This window comes from Haliotis asinina, chromosome 15 (assembly GCF_037392515.1).
Source record: "Haliotis asinina isolate JCU_RB_2024 chromosome 15, JCU_Hal_asi_v2, whole genome shotgun sequence".
Classification (NCBI taxonomy): domain Eukaryota; kingdom Metazoa; phylum Mollusca; class Gastropoda; order Lepetellida; family Haliotidae; genus Haliotis; species Haliotis asinina.
In genome coordinates this window covers 6,506,111-6,524,142 of record NC_090294.1, presented here as the reverse complement: position 1 = coordinate 6,524,142, position 18,032 = coordinate 6,506,111, and the positions used below count along the sequence as shown (strand labels likewise).

Below are 18,032 nucleotides of genomic sequence, written 5' to 3'. Positions count from 1 at the left end.
ACTCCACAGGAAAATCGTAACGATAAAAATAAGTATGAGAGCAGGGAAACTCTCAACTTTACCAGTTTTACCAGTTTGTTTAAAGAGCACGTCGACACTCTTGCGACATAAGCTAATTCTTTACAAACATTCTGGAGCGTGAAACCCTGATGGGCGTTTCCAAGTTTGTGTGAAGAGTCTTTGTTGCAATTTAAACTTTACAGACTGTTAGTCTGAGGACCAACAGTCCGCCCACCGCGTGACGTATACTCTGGACTTTGGACACACTAGTAAATGCAATTGTATTTTCCTGTACGTCCGAATTATCAGTACCTCCGCCTAAGGATTGTCAACGCAGGGAGGAAATAGTTCTTGGTGTATAATGCTTGATATCACTTTCCTTGAGGAAAATTGTGCTTGATGAATATCTGGCCATGGCCACATGATACAATAGACTTAACACACATGGCTACTCGTATGCATTGTTTTAAGGCAGTATTAAATTCAGCGGTGGAAATAACGTTGAAATTGCTAATGTACTCTGGTTGGTTCAGTGGCACATATAAAATCATGTGTGCTGGTAATTCTTCCCCTATACCGACCGATCTCGTTGAGTCTCTAAATAAGCAACATAATATATTAATTTGACTTTGGAAAGCCAACTGGACATCGGTACATTGTGATAAACAATACGAACATAACAACAACACTGGACTGCTATGTCGGACAGTGGGTTATTTCCACCCCTAAAATACAGTATTTATGAAAATCAGGGATATCAAAACCTGCAATACTAGAGGACCACGGATGCGTTTGCAGGAGGGTAACCAAATGTTGTTTTCACTGGGACGGTAGATGAGCTATCATCTGTGTCAAGGACGGAGAGCTTTGACTCCCCACGTGACTACAAAGCAGAAGCAAACACATGGTGTCTGTATTTTCAAAATGTTGGAAAGAAAGCACCGTGAAGTAATACTAACTCACTCAGGTATCAGAATCTGAAATTGATCAGTCTATCATTTGTTTGTTAGTTGTTCAGTGAGTGGGTTTACTTTTACGTTGCTTTTAGCAACATTCCAGCAATATCACGGCAGGGAACACCAGAAATCAGTTGTTTAGCATCGCACTCAACAATATTTCAGTTATTGGCGGAGATGTGTAAATAATTCATTCTAGACCACAAAATCCAGTGATTAACAGCAAAATCATCGACCTGCGCAATTTTGATACGATACATCTACAAAATCAGCGAACTTGAGCACCCGATCCTGTTAGTCACCTCTTACAACAAGCATGGGTTAGTGGAGATCATTGTATAAGACATACTTACGTAATTGCACAATCGCCGAATCGTAATAACTGGCGGTTGTGCACGTGTTGCAATTATTCTGCAAATGGGCTAATGACGACTGAGATATGTACGTTATCCTATATGATAGCAATAGTGCTACAGTAAGATAAGGCGTAATTAGGTGACACAAATACAACGCTGCAGATACGATTCAGCAGGAAAGTGCGATGTCGAAAATAAGCGATCGTTGAATATCCTCTATTGTGGCAACAACGCCAAATACGATTAAACATGACTGACCCTGCTCCAAAACATTGCTTGGACTCCTGTATATACAAATAATCATACGCACACGCACTAAAACGCAGCCATCGACAACACAGCGTAAGAACTTGTCTGCTTCGTTAGAATGCTCCCAACGACATAATTAGACCCTTGGTCAAATAATGTACAGAAGGCTTCGCCAACATTTAAGGTAGACATACGGAAGACATCATTGACAAAACCGATGACCGATCATCAACATAATAATTTATAATGGGTTGCCATCCATTCTCAAAACGCAGTTATTCTAACTGCCCGTAAGAAAGGCAAGACTGAGCATGTCCAAAGCATTGCCAACGATCGCATTAAACAATACTGGTAGGGTGGACAGAGAACAATCATTGCAAAACAGCCACAAGCAGCATCTAACAACAATGCTTCAAGGAACTTGATAATATCAAACTGACGTTCTCCGAAAAATTACAAACAAAACGGCGTCAAAGCATTTATTCCACTGTGTAATATGATCTTGAAACCATGTCTTATGCAAGCATTCATTTGGCCGCCATGCACTGTATGAACTCCCTGATTAGTAATGAAGGGTGATGTAAGCATCGGATGATGTTTGTGACTGTTGAGTGCATGGAGTCGTCCCATATAATGGCACTGAGCCACGCAAAAACTCACATGCTATAATCACATTCATAATGAGACAGCGGGTAGTGTCAATCTGTTCGTTTCGTTTTACTTATACATTAGGTATATACAAACAGTGATACAGCATTTGCACACTGCGATTCTTTTGCAAATTTAAACATTCCTATGGTTAACATTTATTTCGATTTTCGAGGAAGAATATATAATCATTTCCGAAGATGGTATTTAGATGCCCAAATGACAGTGTAAAATGTCGAAAGTGTCTTAATCTTAAAGTCTGTTTACAGTTTCCTAAACAAACCTATTTTGGGGCGTCGCCTGAAGCTTTTGACACCGAAGAACCTTTCGTCTGGGTGATACAGTTGTCGTAGCGCCATCTTTTGGTCGTGTTGGGCATTAGGATGTTCTCTCTTGGTGCCAGTCTCTCATGAGAAACTAGCTGGCTTATATGAATGCTACTCGGCTTTGTTTACGTTTTAAAGTGAAGAGATATGGTACGAGCGTTCACTTTGTTAAACCCATTCAACCGTGGTTTGTTTTTTCACCTCATGTCCAGTTTTCAGTTGTCTCTCGAGGACTGATCACCAGGGGCTCTGTTGTCTCCAAGAAATTCTTGTTCAGAAATTCCACTAGTGTATTTGCTATTTGTCATGTGAACTAATAGACGCGCGTAACTGTCCTGGCAGTCTTCACAATATACGCACACAACGGAAGCCATTTGATTTTAACGAGCGGTGTAGTAGCCAGGTGGTTAAAGCGCACCCTCGTCACGCCGGAGACCCGGGTTCGATTCCCCTCATGGGTACCAAGTGTGAAGCCGATTTCTGGTATCCCCTGCCGTGATATTGCTGGAATATTGCTAAATGCGCCGTAAAAGGTAACGCCTTTACATTTAGTTACAATTTATTTGAAACAGAATTACTTTAAAGTTATTATTCATATATGCCGAGTTCTCTGTTTGCAAAGACACTTCTGGAGGGTGGCGGATCGAGATTGAACGAACATATGCACAATAGGATGGTGTTAGTCTGGGTGGATGGTGGGTGGAGCGGCATATTGTGTTCTGACTGATGGTTTTTCACATACGTGAGTGAATGAAACATATGTTTCAATAACTACCATTAACGTGTTTTTATGTGAAATCATATTATATGAAGCCGAAACCGGCCACATATTGAAAATCAGCCCGTGAGGTAACTGGAAGAGGACAAGGCGTGTTGTCCTATATTACTCATATAAGGAAATATTGAGACCAAGCCTATTTCAAGACCGCGAGGTAATTGTCAGTATTCAGTTTGTCATCAGTCGATCATTGAAATGCCCGGCATAGGAAATCTATTGGCCGAGAAAAACGTACTGAACCAGTTACACGAATTGAGTTCATATAAGGTAAGTCTCGCCTTGCCTTGTTGATACACTGACACAGCGATTGTAAGTGGCTGTTCAACGCGTCGAAGCTCTCTGCGCACAATCCACAAACGACTAGAGGCAGCTGGGTCTCGAGGGCGTTCTCTCCACGACTAGTAATCACTTTCGTTTCACGTGTACGTGTCAGCAGGCGCTGTGAGGAGGACCATTTCACCTATCTACAAGACCATACAGTCAGAATGGAGGTCATTAATAACAGAATACTACATTTGAAGGATACGTGGCAATATCGGGATGTCCCGGACTGTGTAGACGATGAATTCCAGGCTACAGCCTCTCATATGGAGTGTATGAAGTGTGAGGAGAGCAGGCTGGCGTCGTTCTATGACTGGCCTGCCAGCATGTCTCAACAACCTCGGGATCTCGCCCGTGCAGGTTTGTTTTACACTCACACTGACGATCGTGTTCAGTGTCCTTTTTGTTACGGTGTTCTGAAAAAATGGTTGCCAAGCGACACACCATTATCTGAACATTCTAAACATTTTCCACAGTGTCGATTTATTCGTGGTTTGGATGTCGGTAATGTTCCTATAAAATCTCCATCTGTATCGCCATTGAATCGATTATCTCAAGTTAATTCTACAGTTCACAGACCTTCACATTCTACGCCTTTAAATATCGTGCCACCGCATAATACACGTATAGTCACTATTAGTGGAAATAACACGGGGAGTGCATATAATACCGGGAATGCCTTTAATACTGGGCGTGGCTGTAAAAGTTCAGAAACCGTGCATAGTAACATCCCACCTCATGCAGACTTAACAAAGGAAAACCAAAGACTTGCAACGTATAGCGGCTGGCCAGAAAGCTGTTGCCAGACTCCGGAGCAGCTAGCCAGAGCTGGGCTTTATTTCTTCCCAAGCGACGAGAAGCCAGACAGAGTTAAGTGTGCTTACTGTCATGGCAAGCTGTACAATTGGCAACCTGGTGATGATCCGTGGATGGAGCATGCCAAATGTTTCCCCACCTGCCAATACATCAAGCTGTGTCTTGGAGCAGACGCTATCAGAGATCTGCAGACTCCAGGCACTGGTGCCATCGCAAGTAGAAAGTAAGTATGATGTTAAACTATTGCGATGTTTGATGGCTTAGTCACAGAAATACACACATTCTACTTTTCTTTTCCAAAATAGGTGATGGACGTCATCCCACCTGCGTTTTCTCACATGGGTCGATATAGTCGGATTAGATCTATCGTCTTGTACATTTCAGCATACTGTTATACGTTAAGAGGATAGATAGGAGGATTACACGACAAATTCTCGTTATTTGTCCTAATAAGCACACCAGTTATTGACGCTGTTAGATCGTGTATTTCGGGAAGCTTTATATGAAACTGGCCTTGCAAATGAAGACACATGATAAGTGAACGGAAATAGAACAAACTCCGCTGTGGGATCATGTAAAAAACCAGGAAACGAATACTGAACGAAATATTTAAAATATATTGGAGGAAGAAAAAATCCCTGGAAAGATCAGAATAATTAACAGTTAGGTCAACTTGACACACGAGTTTGTCATGAGTAATTCAACAGTTTGTCATCCAGGTGCTGTGTTGCTGTGTTTTGCTTTGTCGTTTCTTGCAATTCTTTGTAACGATCAATGTTTAACATGAGTTTACCATGCGCATATTGCTATTTCACAAGAGTTTCATAAAGCACTGAAATCACTTTCTCTTACAGTAAGCAGATTTGGTGTGATCTGAAATGTTTGCATGCGCAGGTTCGGTTTGTTACGAACGTCCACGAAATAGTGGGGGCTAATGTGATATTATCACACACCACGGGTGTTACATGTAATGTGTACGTTATGTATCGAATGGATGTATTGAACCAGTTGTGCAGGCAGACGATGGGTTTTTCAAAGCGATAATAAATTGTAAAAATGTGAGATATCCATATTGGATCCTGGGATATCCTCCACTGATCACTGTCATTCTGCCTCAGTGTTACAGGACGGATACGGGCGTCCACAACCTCTACAGTCACATCACCAACAAACCGCCCGGTCTCATCAAACGCGCCATCTACATCACGCACTGTGGAAACGGTCTCCAGAGACCCAGAGACACAATCAAACCTTCAGGAATACCTGCGCAGTGAACAGGTGCAAGCTGTATTAGAGATGGGGTTCGGAGTGGATCTCGTCACACAGACTGTGGAAAGGTGTTTACGAGAACGGCCTGGGGACGTCCCTCATGCAGCCGAGCTTGCCTCTATGGTAATGGGTCTGGAAGACACACAAGCTGCAGCTGTTACTGCTCCAGCAGCTGGGAATAGTCGGACACATGCCAACCCGATTTCAAGGACAGAAGCGTTTCCTGCCTCACCGGAAACATACAGGGCGTCAGCTGGTGGTGCTGAAAGGCATGGCAACACACCGAAACTAAACCCATCTATTCAGGCGTCTGGACAGACATGGACGCATTACAGAGACCCTGCCATTAATCCACAGATAATCCGAGAGGAGAACACCCGACTAAAAGATCAATATCTCTGTAAGGTTTGTTTTGAGAATCAGGTCCGAGTGACCTTTACGCCCTGTGGTCACCTGGCTTGTTGTGGACCCTGCTCCATGGCGATGTCCGAGTGTCCGATCTGCAGAACACCCATATCTGAATGTGTGCGTACGTTCTTCTGAACGTCCTTCAGTGAAGTAAGGCTGGTCTGTGACCCTCATGATCACACCACAGACCACATGCTGACAAATTAAAGAGAGGGATAGAAGGTGAGCAAACAGCACGACGTATGTTATGTAAGTGAATAAAGAAGGATGGCGAAGAAGAGGTAACGAAATACAAGTTGAAAAAAATGGGATAGCCAGAGCATCAGAATCGAAAATGACGTATAGACCAGAACAGGTTACCTAAAGAACAGGTTGCCATGAATGTATTTTCAGAGAGTGTAGACAGCAAAGCTACAGTGTCACCAACAGCGAGTAAAAATCAGAACAGACAGCAGGAGGTATGTATATGTGTAAAGTCCCCCCTCCCCACCCATCTCTCTCTTACACAAACACACAGAGAATGTCAAACCTAACCAACTTCTGTTGTTTACAGTTTATACTGCCAGCATTCATTATTCTGTCGTTATTTTATACCATATTTAGTGGTTGTTTGTCGGTATGTATTACAGTTTTCATGCACAAAATGAATCATTTCATGACGTGTTATGTACTGCCCTGTTGTTTCTTCATAACTTACTCCACAGCAACTCGGACGCTCCAGTGATTATTAATTAGATATGCGTTTGTTAACAGGAAACACACAACCAGTACGGGGCGGATGATACTGAGGGCACTGTCATATTGTGTAGTTTTGTTATAACGCCAGCTGGAACATGTACACGTCAATTCAGCGCATGGACAATCTGCATAGTGCTGTATATAGATCATATGATACAAATTTTCAAGACCCATCAACACGGAATGTATGAATAAGCAAATAAGATGTTAAAACAACATTATTAGTTGTTAAACACAACACCAGCAATATTTCAGTTACATATCACAGTATTAACTAATGTTTTTGTTACATTTGCTTTTGATTGCAGATCTGAATGTGAACGGGAGTCCCACACCAACACACAGTTTAACAAACAATGCATGCACACCTTGACCTTATCACGGGAGGTAGCAGGTATATGAAACAGGTTGTCATAGAAACGTGACAAGGAAACTGGATTTATTACAGGACGATCACAAAACGGGGATTTATCGTGACATCCGCCATTATGTAACTCACGTGTGTATTACTCACTTGTTTTAGTCCACATGATATTATGAATGCCACGTGATGTTATTAATTCATAAATCTCGACATGTGTGCAATATTGAACTTTCCCCCTGGGAAATACTCGTATATTTTCAAGCGTTACCTATGTGTAGTCAAAACGTTTTTTTATGTCCCTGTCATACTTAAGACAATGTTGATTTGTGTATTCTTCTCGTTGTCTGTGTCATCAGTGTCTTCATGTTTCTTGTTTCCTTAAAGAACTGAGGTTATCAGTGTTCGGTGTTACGCTACGTGAACTATGTGGGACTTTTACATCCACGAGTTTGACGTAACGCCACTAGAGACACACTAGTTATTTGCTAGGATTTACGTCAGAGTATCAGTATTGTTTATCAGTGTTGATGATTTATCATCAATGTTGACATTTCAATGTTAGTGTGGAAAGCTCAGTGGACAAGCATATAATGCCTTCAACAAATGATCGTATATGGTACACTGTATGTATGATACTGAGATTAGAATGTGGGACTAGATCACGTTCTTACAGGTAAATATACTCCAACAGTATCACGTCATCTGAATAGTAATGTCTTTGGTATTAAAGAACGAATACCCGCGTACACCCGATGTACAGTCATACAAGTACAGTCACTTCCCAACAACAAGAATACAAGTTTGATCCTAACAGAAATATGTCATGAAACAATACTTTATATGCATGTAAAATCCCTCTGATTCATTGTGTATACTGGCTTTGAGTCTGTCCCAGATTTTGGGATGTATAACATTAGTTACGTATGCATTTATGTAGAGAGAGCCGGTTGTGGAAACGTGTGACCCACCCTTTCCCGTGAGAAAATTGTGTTCAAGAGCATACATTCTCGTGAATAACGCGTGGACTGTATGATAAGTCAACATGTAATAGCAAACAATTTTAGGAATATTATATTAATTCTACAGCATGGTGTTTCTCTGCGTTTTACATGGTTGTGCACTCCACAGGAAAATCGTAACGATAAAAATAAGTATGAGAGCAGGGAAACTCTCAACTTTACCAGTTTTACCAGTTTGTTTAAAGAGCACGTCGACACTCTTGCGACATAAGCTAATTCTTTACAAACATTCTGGAGCGTGAAACCCTGATGGGCGTTTCCAAGTTTGTGTGAAGAGTCTTTGTTGCAATTTAAACTTTACAGACTGTTAGTCTGAGGACCAACAGTCCGCCCACCGCGTGACGTATACTCTGGACTTTGGACACACTAGTAAATGCAATTGTATTTTCCTGTACGTCCGAATTATCAGTACCTCCGCCTAAGGATTGTCAACGCAGGGAGGAAATAGTTCTTGGTGTATAATGCTTGATATCACTTTCCTTGAGGAAAATTGTGCTTGATGAATATCTGGCCATGGCCACATGATACAATAGACTTAACACACATGGCTACTCGTATGCATTGTTTTAAGGCAGTATTAAATTCAGCGGTGGAAATAACGTTGAAATTGCTAATGTACTCTGGTTGGTTCAGTGGCACATATAAAATCATGTGTGCTGGTAATTCTTCCCCTATACCGACCGATCTCGTTGAGTCTCTAAATAAGCAACATAATATATTAATTTGACTTTGGAAAGCCAACTGGACATCGGTACATTGTGATAAACAATACGAACATAACAACAACACTGGACTGCTATGTCGGACAGTGGGTTATTTCCACCCCTAAAATACAGTATTTATGAAAATCAGGGATATCAAAACCTGCAATACTAGAGGACCACGGATGCGTTTGCAGGAGGGTAACCAAATGTTGTTTTCACTGGGACGGTAGATGAGCTATCATCTGTGTCAAGGACGGAGAGCTTTGACTCCCCACGTGACTACAAAGCAGAAGCAAACACATGGTGTCTGTATTTTCAAAATGTTGGAAAGAAAGCACCGTGAAGTAATACTAACTCACTCAGGTATCAGAATCTGAAATTGATCAGTCTATCATTTGTTTGTTAGTTGTTCAGTGAGTGGGTTTACTTTTACGTTGCTTTTAGCAACATTCCAGCAATATCACGGCAGGGAACACCAGAAATCAGTTGTTTAGCATCGCACTCAACAATATTTCAGTTATTGGCGGAGATGTGTAAATAATTCATTCTAGACCACAAAATCCAGTGATTAACAGCAAAATCATCGACCTGCGCAATTTTGATACGATACATCTACAAAATCAGCGAACTTGAGCACCCGATCCTGTTAGTCACCTCTTACAACAAGCATGGGTTAGTGGAGATCATTGTATAAGACATACTTACGTAATTGCACAATCGCCGAATCGTAATAACTGGCGGTTGTGCACGTGTTGCAATTATTCTGCAAATGGGCTAATGACGACTGAGATATGTACGTTATCCTATATGATAGCAATAGTGCTACAGTAAGATAAGGCGTAATTAGGTGACACAAATACAACGCTGCAGATACGATTCAGCAGGAAAGTGCGATGTCGAAAATAAGCGATCGTTGAATATCCTCTATTGTGGCAACAACGCCAAATACGATTAAACATGACTGACCCTGCTCCAAAACATTGCTTGGACTCCTGTATATACAAATAATCATACGCACACGCACTAAAACGCAGCCATCGACAACACAGCGTAAGAACTTGTCTGCTTCGTTAGAATGCTCCCAACGACATAATTAGACCCTTGGTCAAATAATGTACAGAAGGCTTCGCCAACATTTAAGGTAGACATACGGAAGACATCATTGACAAAACCGATGACCGATCATCAACATAATAATTTATAATGGGTTGCCATCCATTCTCAAAACGCAGTTATTCTAACTGCCCGTAAGAAAGGCAAGACTGAGCATGTCCAAAGCATTGCCAACGATCGCATTAAACAATACTGGTAGGGTGGGCAGAGAACAATCATTGCAAAACAGCCACAAGCAGCATCTAACAACAATGCTTCAAGGAACTTGATAATATCAAACTGACGTTCTCCGAAAAATTACAAACAAAACGGCGTCAAAGCATTTATTCCACTGTGTAATATGATCTTGAAACCATGTCTTATGCAAGCATTCATTTGGCCGCCATGCACTGTATGAACTCCCTGATTAGTAATGAAGGGTGATGTAAGCATCGGATGATGTTTGTGACTGTTGAGTGCATGGAGTCGTCCCATATAATGGCACTGAGCCACGCAAAAACTCACATGCTATAATCACATTCATAATGAGACAGCGGGTAGTGTCAATCTGTTCGTTTCGTTTTACTTATACATTAGGTATATACAAACAGTGATACAGCATTTGCACACTGCGATTCTTTTGCAAATTTAAACATTCCTATGGTTAACATTTATTTCGATTTTCGAGGAAGAATATATAATCATTTCCGAAGATGGTATTTAGATGCCCAAATGACAGTGTAAAATGTCGAAAGTGTCTTAATCTTAAAGTCTGTTTACAGTTTCCTAAACAAACCTATTTTGGGGCGTCGCCTGAAGCTTTTGACACCGAAGAACCTTTCGTCTGGGTGATACAGTTGTCGTAGCGCCATCTTTTGGTCGTGTTGGGCATTAGGATGTTCTCTCTTGGTGCCAGTCTCTCATGAGAAACTAGCTGGCTTATATGAATGCTACTCGGCTTTGTTTACGTTTTAAAGTGAAGAGATATGGTACGAGCGTTCACTTTGTTAAACCCATTCAACCGTGGTTTGTTTTTTCACCTCATGTCCAGTTTTCAGTTGTCTCTCGAGGACTGATCACCAGGGGCTCTGTTGTCTCCAAGAAATTCTTGTTCAGAAATTCCACTAGTGTATTTGCTATTTGTCATGTGAACTAATAGACGCGCGTAACTGTCCTGGCAGTCTTCACAATATACGCACACAACGGAAGCCATTTGATTTTAACGAGCGGTGTAGTAGCCAGGTGGTTAAAGCGTACCCTCGTCACGCCGGAGACCCGGGTTCGATTCCCCTCATGGGTACCAAGTGTGAAGCCGATTTCTGGTATCCCCTGCCGTGATATTGCTGGAATATTGCTAAATGCGCCGTAAAAGGTAACGCCTTTACATTTAGTTACAATTTATTTGAAACAGAATTACTTTAAAGTTATTATTCATATATGCCGAGTTCTCTGTTTGCAAAGACACTTCTGGAGGGTGGCGGATCGAGATTGAACGAACATATGCACAATAGGATGGTGTTAGTCTGGGTGGATGGTGGGTGGAGCGGCATATTGTGTTCTGACTGATGGTTTTTCACATACGTGAGTGAATGAAACATATGTTTCAATAACTACCATTAACGTGTTTTTATGTGAAATCATATTATATGAAGCCGAAACCGGCCACATATTGAAAATCAGCCCGTGAGGTAACTGGAAGAGGACAAGGCGTGTTGTCCTATATTACTCATATAAGGAAATATTGAGACCAAGCCTATTTCAAGACCGCGAGGTAATTGTCAGTATTCAGTTTGTCATCAGTCGATCATTGAAATGCCCGGCATAGGAAATCTATTGGCCGAGAAAAACGTACTGAACCAGTTACACGAATTGAGTTCATATAAGGTAAGTCTCGCCTTGCCTTGTTGATACACTGACACAGCGATTGTAAGTGGCTGTTCAACGCGTCGAAGCTCTCTGCGCACAATCCACAAACGACTAGAGGCAGCTGGGTCTCGAGGGCGTTCTCTCCACGACTAGTAATCACTTTCGTTTCACGTGTACGTGTCAGCAGGCGCTGTGAGGAGGACCATTTCACCTATCTACAAGACCATACAGTCAGAATGGAGGTCATTAATAACAGAATACTACATTTGAAGGATACGTGGCAATATCGGGATGTCCCGGACTGTGTAGACGATGAATTCCAGGCTACAGCCTCTCATATGGAGTGTATGAAGTGTGAGGAGAGCAGGCTGGCGTCGTTCTATGACTGGCCTGCCAGCATGTCTCAACAACCTCGGGATCTCGCCCGTGCAGGTTTGTTTTACACTCACACTGACGATCGTGTTCAGTGTCCTTTTTGTTACGGTGTTCTGAAAAAATGGTTGCCAAGCGACACACCATTATCTGAACATTCTAAACATTTTCCACAGTGTCGATTTATTCGTGGTTTGGATGTCGGTAATGTTCCTATAAAATCTCCATCTGTATCGCCATTGAATCGATTATCTCAAGTTAATTCTACAGTTCACAGACCTTCACATTCTACGCCTTTAAATATCGTGCCACCGCATAATACACGTATAGTCACTATTAGTGGAAATAACACGGGGAGTGCATATAATACCGGGAATGCCTTTAATACTGGGCGTGGCTGTAAAAGTTCAGAAACCGTGCATAGTAACATCCCACCTCATGCAGACTTAACAAAGGAAAACCAAAGACTTGCAACGTATAGCGGCTGGCCAGAAAGCTGTTGCCAGACTCCGGAGCAGCTAGCCAGAGCTGGGCTTTATTTCTTCCCAAGCGACGAGAAGCCAGACAGAGTTAAGTGTGCTTACTGTCATGGCAAGCTGTACAATTGGCAACCTGGTGATGATCCGTGGATGGAGCATGCCAAATGTTTCCCCACCTGCCAATACATCAAGCTGTGTCTTGGAGCAGACGCTATCAGAGATCTGCAGACTCCAGGCACTGGTGCCATCGCAAGTAGAAAGTAAGTATGATGTTAAACTATTGCGATGTTTGATGGCTTAGTCACAGAAATACACACATTCTACTTTTCTTTTCCAAAATAGGTGATGGACGTCATCCCACCTGCGTTTTCTCACATGGGTCGATATAGTCGGATTAGATCTATCGTCTTGTACATTTCAGCATACTGTTATACGTTAAGAGGATAGATAGGAGGATTACACGACAAATTCTCGTTATTTGTCCTAATAAGCACACCAGTTATTGACGCTGTTAGATCGTGTATTTCGGGAAGCTTTATATGAAACTGGCCTTGCAAATGAAGACACATGATAAGTGAACGGAAATAGAACAAACTCCGCTGTGGGATCATGTAAAAACCAGGAAACGAATACTGAACGAAATATTTAAAATATATTGGAGGAAGAAAAAATCCCTGGAAAGATCAGAATAATTAACAGTTAGGTCAACTTGACACACGAGTTTGTCATGAGTAATTCAACAGTTTGTCATCCAGGTGCTGTGTTGCTGTGTTTTGCTTTGTCGTTTCTTGCAATTCTTTGTAACGATCAATGTTTAACATGAGTTTACCATGCGCATATTGCTATTTCACAAGAGTTTCATAAAGCACTGAAATCACTTTCTCTTACAGTAAGCAGATTTGGTGTGATCTGAAATGTTTGCATGCGCAGGTTCGGTTTGTTACGAACGTCCACGAAATAGTGGGGGCTAATGTGATATTATCACACACCACGGGTGTTACATGTAATGTGTACGTTATGTATCGAATGGATGTATTGAACCAGTTGTGCAGGCAGACGATGGGTTTTTCAAAGCGATAATAAATTGTAAAAATGTGAGATATCCATATTGGATCCTGGGATATCCTCCACTGATCACTGTCATTCTGCCTCAGTGTTACAGGACGGATACGGGCGTCCACAACCTCTACAGTCACATCACCAACAAACCGCCCGGTCTCATCAAACGCGCCATCTACATCACGCACTGTGGAAACGGTCTCCAGAGACCCAGAGACACAATCAAACCTTCAGGAATACCTGCGCAGTGAACAGGTGCAAGCTGTATTAGAGATGGGGTTCGGAGTGGATCTCGTCACACAGACTGTGGAAAGGTGTTTACGAGAACGGCCTGGGGACGTCCCTCATGCAGCCGAGCTTGCCTCTATGGTAATGGGTCTGGAAGACACACAAGCTGCAGCTGTTACTGCTCCAGCAGCTGGGAATAGTCGGACACATGCCAACCCGATTTCAAGGACAGAAGCGTTTCCTGCCTCACCGGAAACATACAGGGCGTCAGCTGGTGGTGCTGAAAGGCATGGCAACACACCGAAACTAAACCCATCTATTCAGGCGTCTGGACAGACATGGACGCATTACAGAGACCCTGCCATTAATCCACAGATAATCCGAGAGGAGAACACCCGACTAAAAGATCAATATCTCTGTAAGGTTTGTTTTGAGAATCAGGTCCGAGTGACCTTTACGCCCTGTGGTCACCTGGCTTGTTGTGGACCCTGCTCCATGGCGATGTCCGAGTGTCCGATCTGCAGAACACCCATATCTGAATGTGTGCGTACGTTCTTCTGAACGTCCTTCAGTGAAGTAAGGCTGGTCTGTGACCCTCATGATCACACCACAGACCACATGCTGACAAATTAAAGAGAGGGATAGAAGGTGAGCAAACAGCACGACGTATGTTATGTAAGTGAATAAAGAAGGATGGCGAAGAAGAGGTAACGAAATACAAGTTGAAAAAAATGGGATAGCCAGAGCATCAGAATCGAAAATGACGTATAGACCAGAACAGGTTACCTAAAGAACAGGTTGCCATGAATGTATTTTCAGAGAGTGTAGACAGCAAAGCTACAGTGTCACCAACAGCGAGTAAAAATCAGAACAGACAGCAGGAGGTATGTATATGTGTAAAGTCCCCCCTCCCCACCCATCTCTCTCTTACACAAACACACAGAGAATGTCAAACCTAACCAACTTCTGTTGTTTACAGTTTATACTGCCAGCATTCATTATTCTGTCGTTATTTTATACCATATTTAGTGGTTGTTTGTCGGTATGTATTACAGTTTTCATGCACAAAATGAATCATTTCATGACGTGTTATGTACTGCCCTGTTGTTTCTTCATAACTTACTCCACAGCAACTCGGACGCTCCAGTGATTATTAATTAGATATGCGTTTGTTAACAGGAAACACACAACCAGTACGGGGCGGATGATACTGAGGGCACTGTCATATTGTGTAGTTTTGTTATAACGCCAGCTGGAACATGTACACGTCAATTCAGCGCATGGACAATCTGCATAGTGCTGTATATAGATCATATGATACAAATTTTCAAGACCCATCAACACGGAATGTATGAATAAGCAAATAAGATGTTAAAACAACATTATTAGTTGTTAAACACAACACCAGCAATATTTCAGTTACATATCACAGTATTAACTAATGTTTTTGTTACATTTGCTTTTGATTGCAGATCTGAATGTGAACGGGAGTCCCACACCAACACACAGTTTAACAAACAATGCATGCACACCTTGACCTTATCACGGGAGGTAGCAGGTATATGAAACAGGTTGTCATAGAAACGTGACAAGGAAACTGGATTTATTACAGGACGATCACAAAACGGGGATTTATCGTGACATCCGCCATTATGTAACTCACGTGTGTATTACTCACTTGTTTTAGTCCACATGATATTATGAATGCCACGTGATGTTATTAATTCATAAATCTCGACATGTGTGCAATATTGAACTTTCCCCCTGGGAAATACTCGTATATTTTCAAGCGTTACCTATGTGTAGTCAAAACGTTTTTTTATGTCCCTGTCATACTTAAGACAATGTTGATTTGTGTATTCTTCTCGTTGTCTGTGTCATCAGTGTCTTCATGTTTCTTGTTTCCTTAAAGAACTGAGGTTATCAGTGTTCGGTGTTACGCTACGTGAACTATGTGGGACTTTTACATCCACGAGTTTGACGTAACGCCACTAGAGACACACTAGTTATTTGCTAGGATTTACGTCAGAGTATCAGTATTGTTTATCAGTGTTGATGATTTATCATCAATGTTGACATTTCAATGTTAGTGTGGAAAGCTCAGTGGACAAGCATATAATGCCTTCAACAAATGATCGTATATGGTACACTGTATGTATGATACTGAGATTAGAATGTGGGACTAGATCACGTTCTTACAGGTAAATATACTCCAACAGTATCACGTCATCTGAATAGTAATGTCTTTGGTATTAAAGAACGAATACCCGCGTACACCCGATGTACAGTCATACAAGTACAGTCACTTCCCAACAACAAGAATACAAGTTTGATCCTAACAGAAATATGTCATGAAACAATACTTTATATGCATGTAAAATCCCTCTGATTCATTGTGTATACTGGCTTTGAGTCTGTCCCAGATTTTGGGATGTATAACATTAGTTACGTATGCATTTATGTAGAGAGAGCCGGTTGTGGAAACGTGTGACCCACCCTTTCCCGTGAGAAAATTGTGTTCAAGAGCATACATTCTCGTGAATAACGCGTGGACTGTATGATAAGTCAACATGTAATAGCAAACAATTTTAGGAATATTATATTAATTCTACAGCATGGTGTTTCTCTGCGTTTTACATGGTTGTGCACTCCACAGGAAAATCGTAACGATAAAAATAAGTATGAGAGCAGGGAAACTCTCAACTTTACCAGTTTTACCAGTTTGTTTAAAGAGCACGTCGACACTCTTGCGACATAAGCTAATTCTTTACAAACATTCTGGAGCGTGAAACCCTGATGGGCGTTTCCAAGTTTGTGTGAAGAGTCTTTGTTGCAATTTAAACTTTACAGACTGTTAGTCTGAGGACCAACAGTCCGCCCACCGCGTGACGTATACTCTGGACTTTGGACACACTAGTAAATGCAATTGTATTTTCCTGTACGTCCGAATTATCAGTACCTCCGCCTAAGGATTGTCAACGCAGGGAGGAAATAGTTCTTGGTGTATAATGCTTGATATCACTTTCCTTGAGGAAAATTGTGCTTGATGAATATCTGGCCATGGCCACATGATACAATAGACTTAACACACATGGCTACTCGTATGCATTGTTTTAAGACAGTATTAAATTCAGCGGTGGAAATAACGTTGAAATTGCTAATGTACTCTGGTTGGTTCAGTGGCACATATAAAATCATGTGTGCTGGTAATTCTTCCCCTATACCGACCGATCTCGTTGAGTCTCTAAATAAGCAACATAATATATTAATTTGACTTTGGAAAGCCAACTGGACATCGGTACATTGTGATAAACAATACGAACATAACAACAACACTGGACTGCTATGTCGGACAGTGGGTTATTTCCACCCCTAAAATACAGTATTTATGAAAATCAGGGATATCAAAACCTGCAATACTAGAGGACCACGGATGCGTTTGCAGGAGGGTAACCATATGTTGTTTTCACTGGGACGGTAGATGAGCTATCATCTGTGTCAAGGACGGAGAGCTTTGACTCCCCACGTGACTACAAAGCAGAAGCAAACACATGGTGTCTGTATTTTCAAAATGTTGGAAAGAAAGCACCGTGAAGTAATACTAACTCACTCAGGTATCAGAATCTGAAATTGATCAGTCTATCATTTGTTTGTTAGTTGTTCAGTGAGTGGGTTTACTTTTACGTTGCTTTTAGCAACATTCCAGCAATATCACGGCAGGGAACACCAGAAATCAGTTGTTTAGCATCGCACTCAACAATATTTCAGTTATTGGCGGAGATGTGTAAATAATTCATTCTAGACCACAAAATCCAGTGATTAACAGCAAAATCATCGACCTGCGCAATTTTGATACGACATGCATCTACAAAATCAGCGAACTTGAGCACCCGATCCTGTTAGTCACCTCTTACAACAAGCATGGGTTAGTGGAGATCATTGTATAAGACATACTTACGTAATTGCACAATCGCCGAATCGTAA

At 41.6% G+C, this 18,032-nt stretch overlaps 2 protein-coding genes across 2 annotated transcripts; both read left to right on the top strand.

The window, feature by feature from the left end:
• Window positions 1-3,554: 3,554 nt before the first annotated feature.
• Window positions 3,555-7,930, top strand: LOC137265827 (baculoviral IAP repeat-containing protein 7-like). Its single transcript, XM_067801291.1, has 3 exons — window positions 3,555-4,673; window positions 5,569-6,585; window positions 7,174-7,930. Exons 1-2 carry the CDS (start codon window positions 3,799-3,801, stop codon window positions 6,260-6,262), a joined length of 1,569 nt encoding a protein of 522 aa, XP_067657392.1. The 5' UTR covers window positions 3,555-3,798; the 3' UTR covers window positions 6,263-6,585; window positions 7,174-7,930.
• A 3,972-nt stretch (window positions 7,931-11,902) lies between these two features.
• On the top strand, window positions 11,903-16,277 carry LOC137265859 (baculoviral IAP repeat-containing protein 7-like). Its single transcript, XM_067801319.1, has 3 exons — window positions 11,903-13,021; window positions 13,916-14,932; window positions 15,521-16,277. The coding sequence occupies exons 1-2, from the start codon at window positions 12,147-12,149 to the stop codon at window positions 14,607-14,609; spliced, it is 1,569 nt and encodes a 522-aa protein (XP_067657420.1). The 5' UTR covers window positions 11,903-12,146; the 3' UTR covers window positions 14,610-14,932; window positions 15,521-16,277.
• The last annotated feature ends 1,755 nt before the right edge of the window (window positions 16,278-18,032 follow it).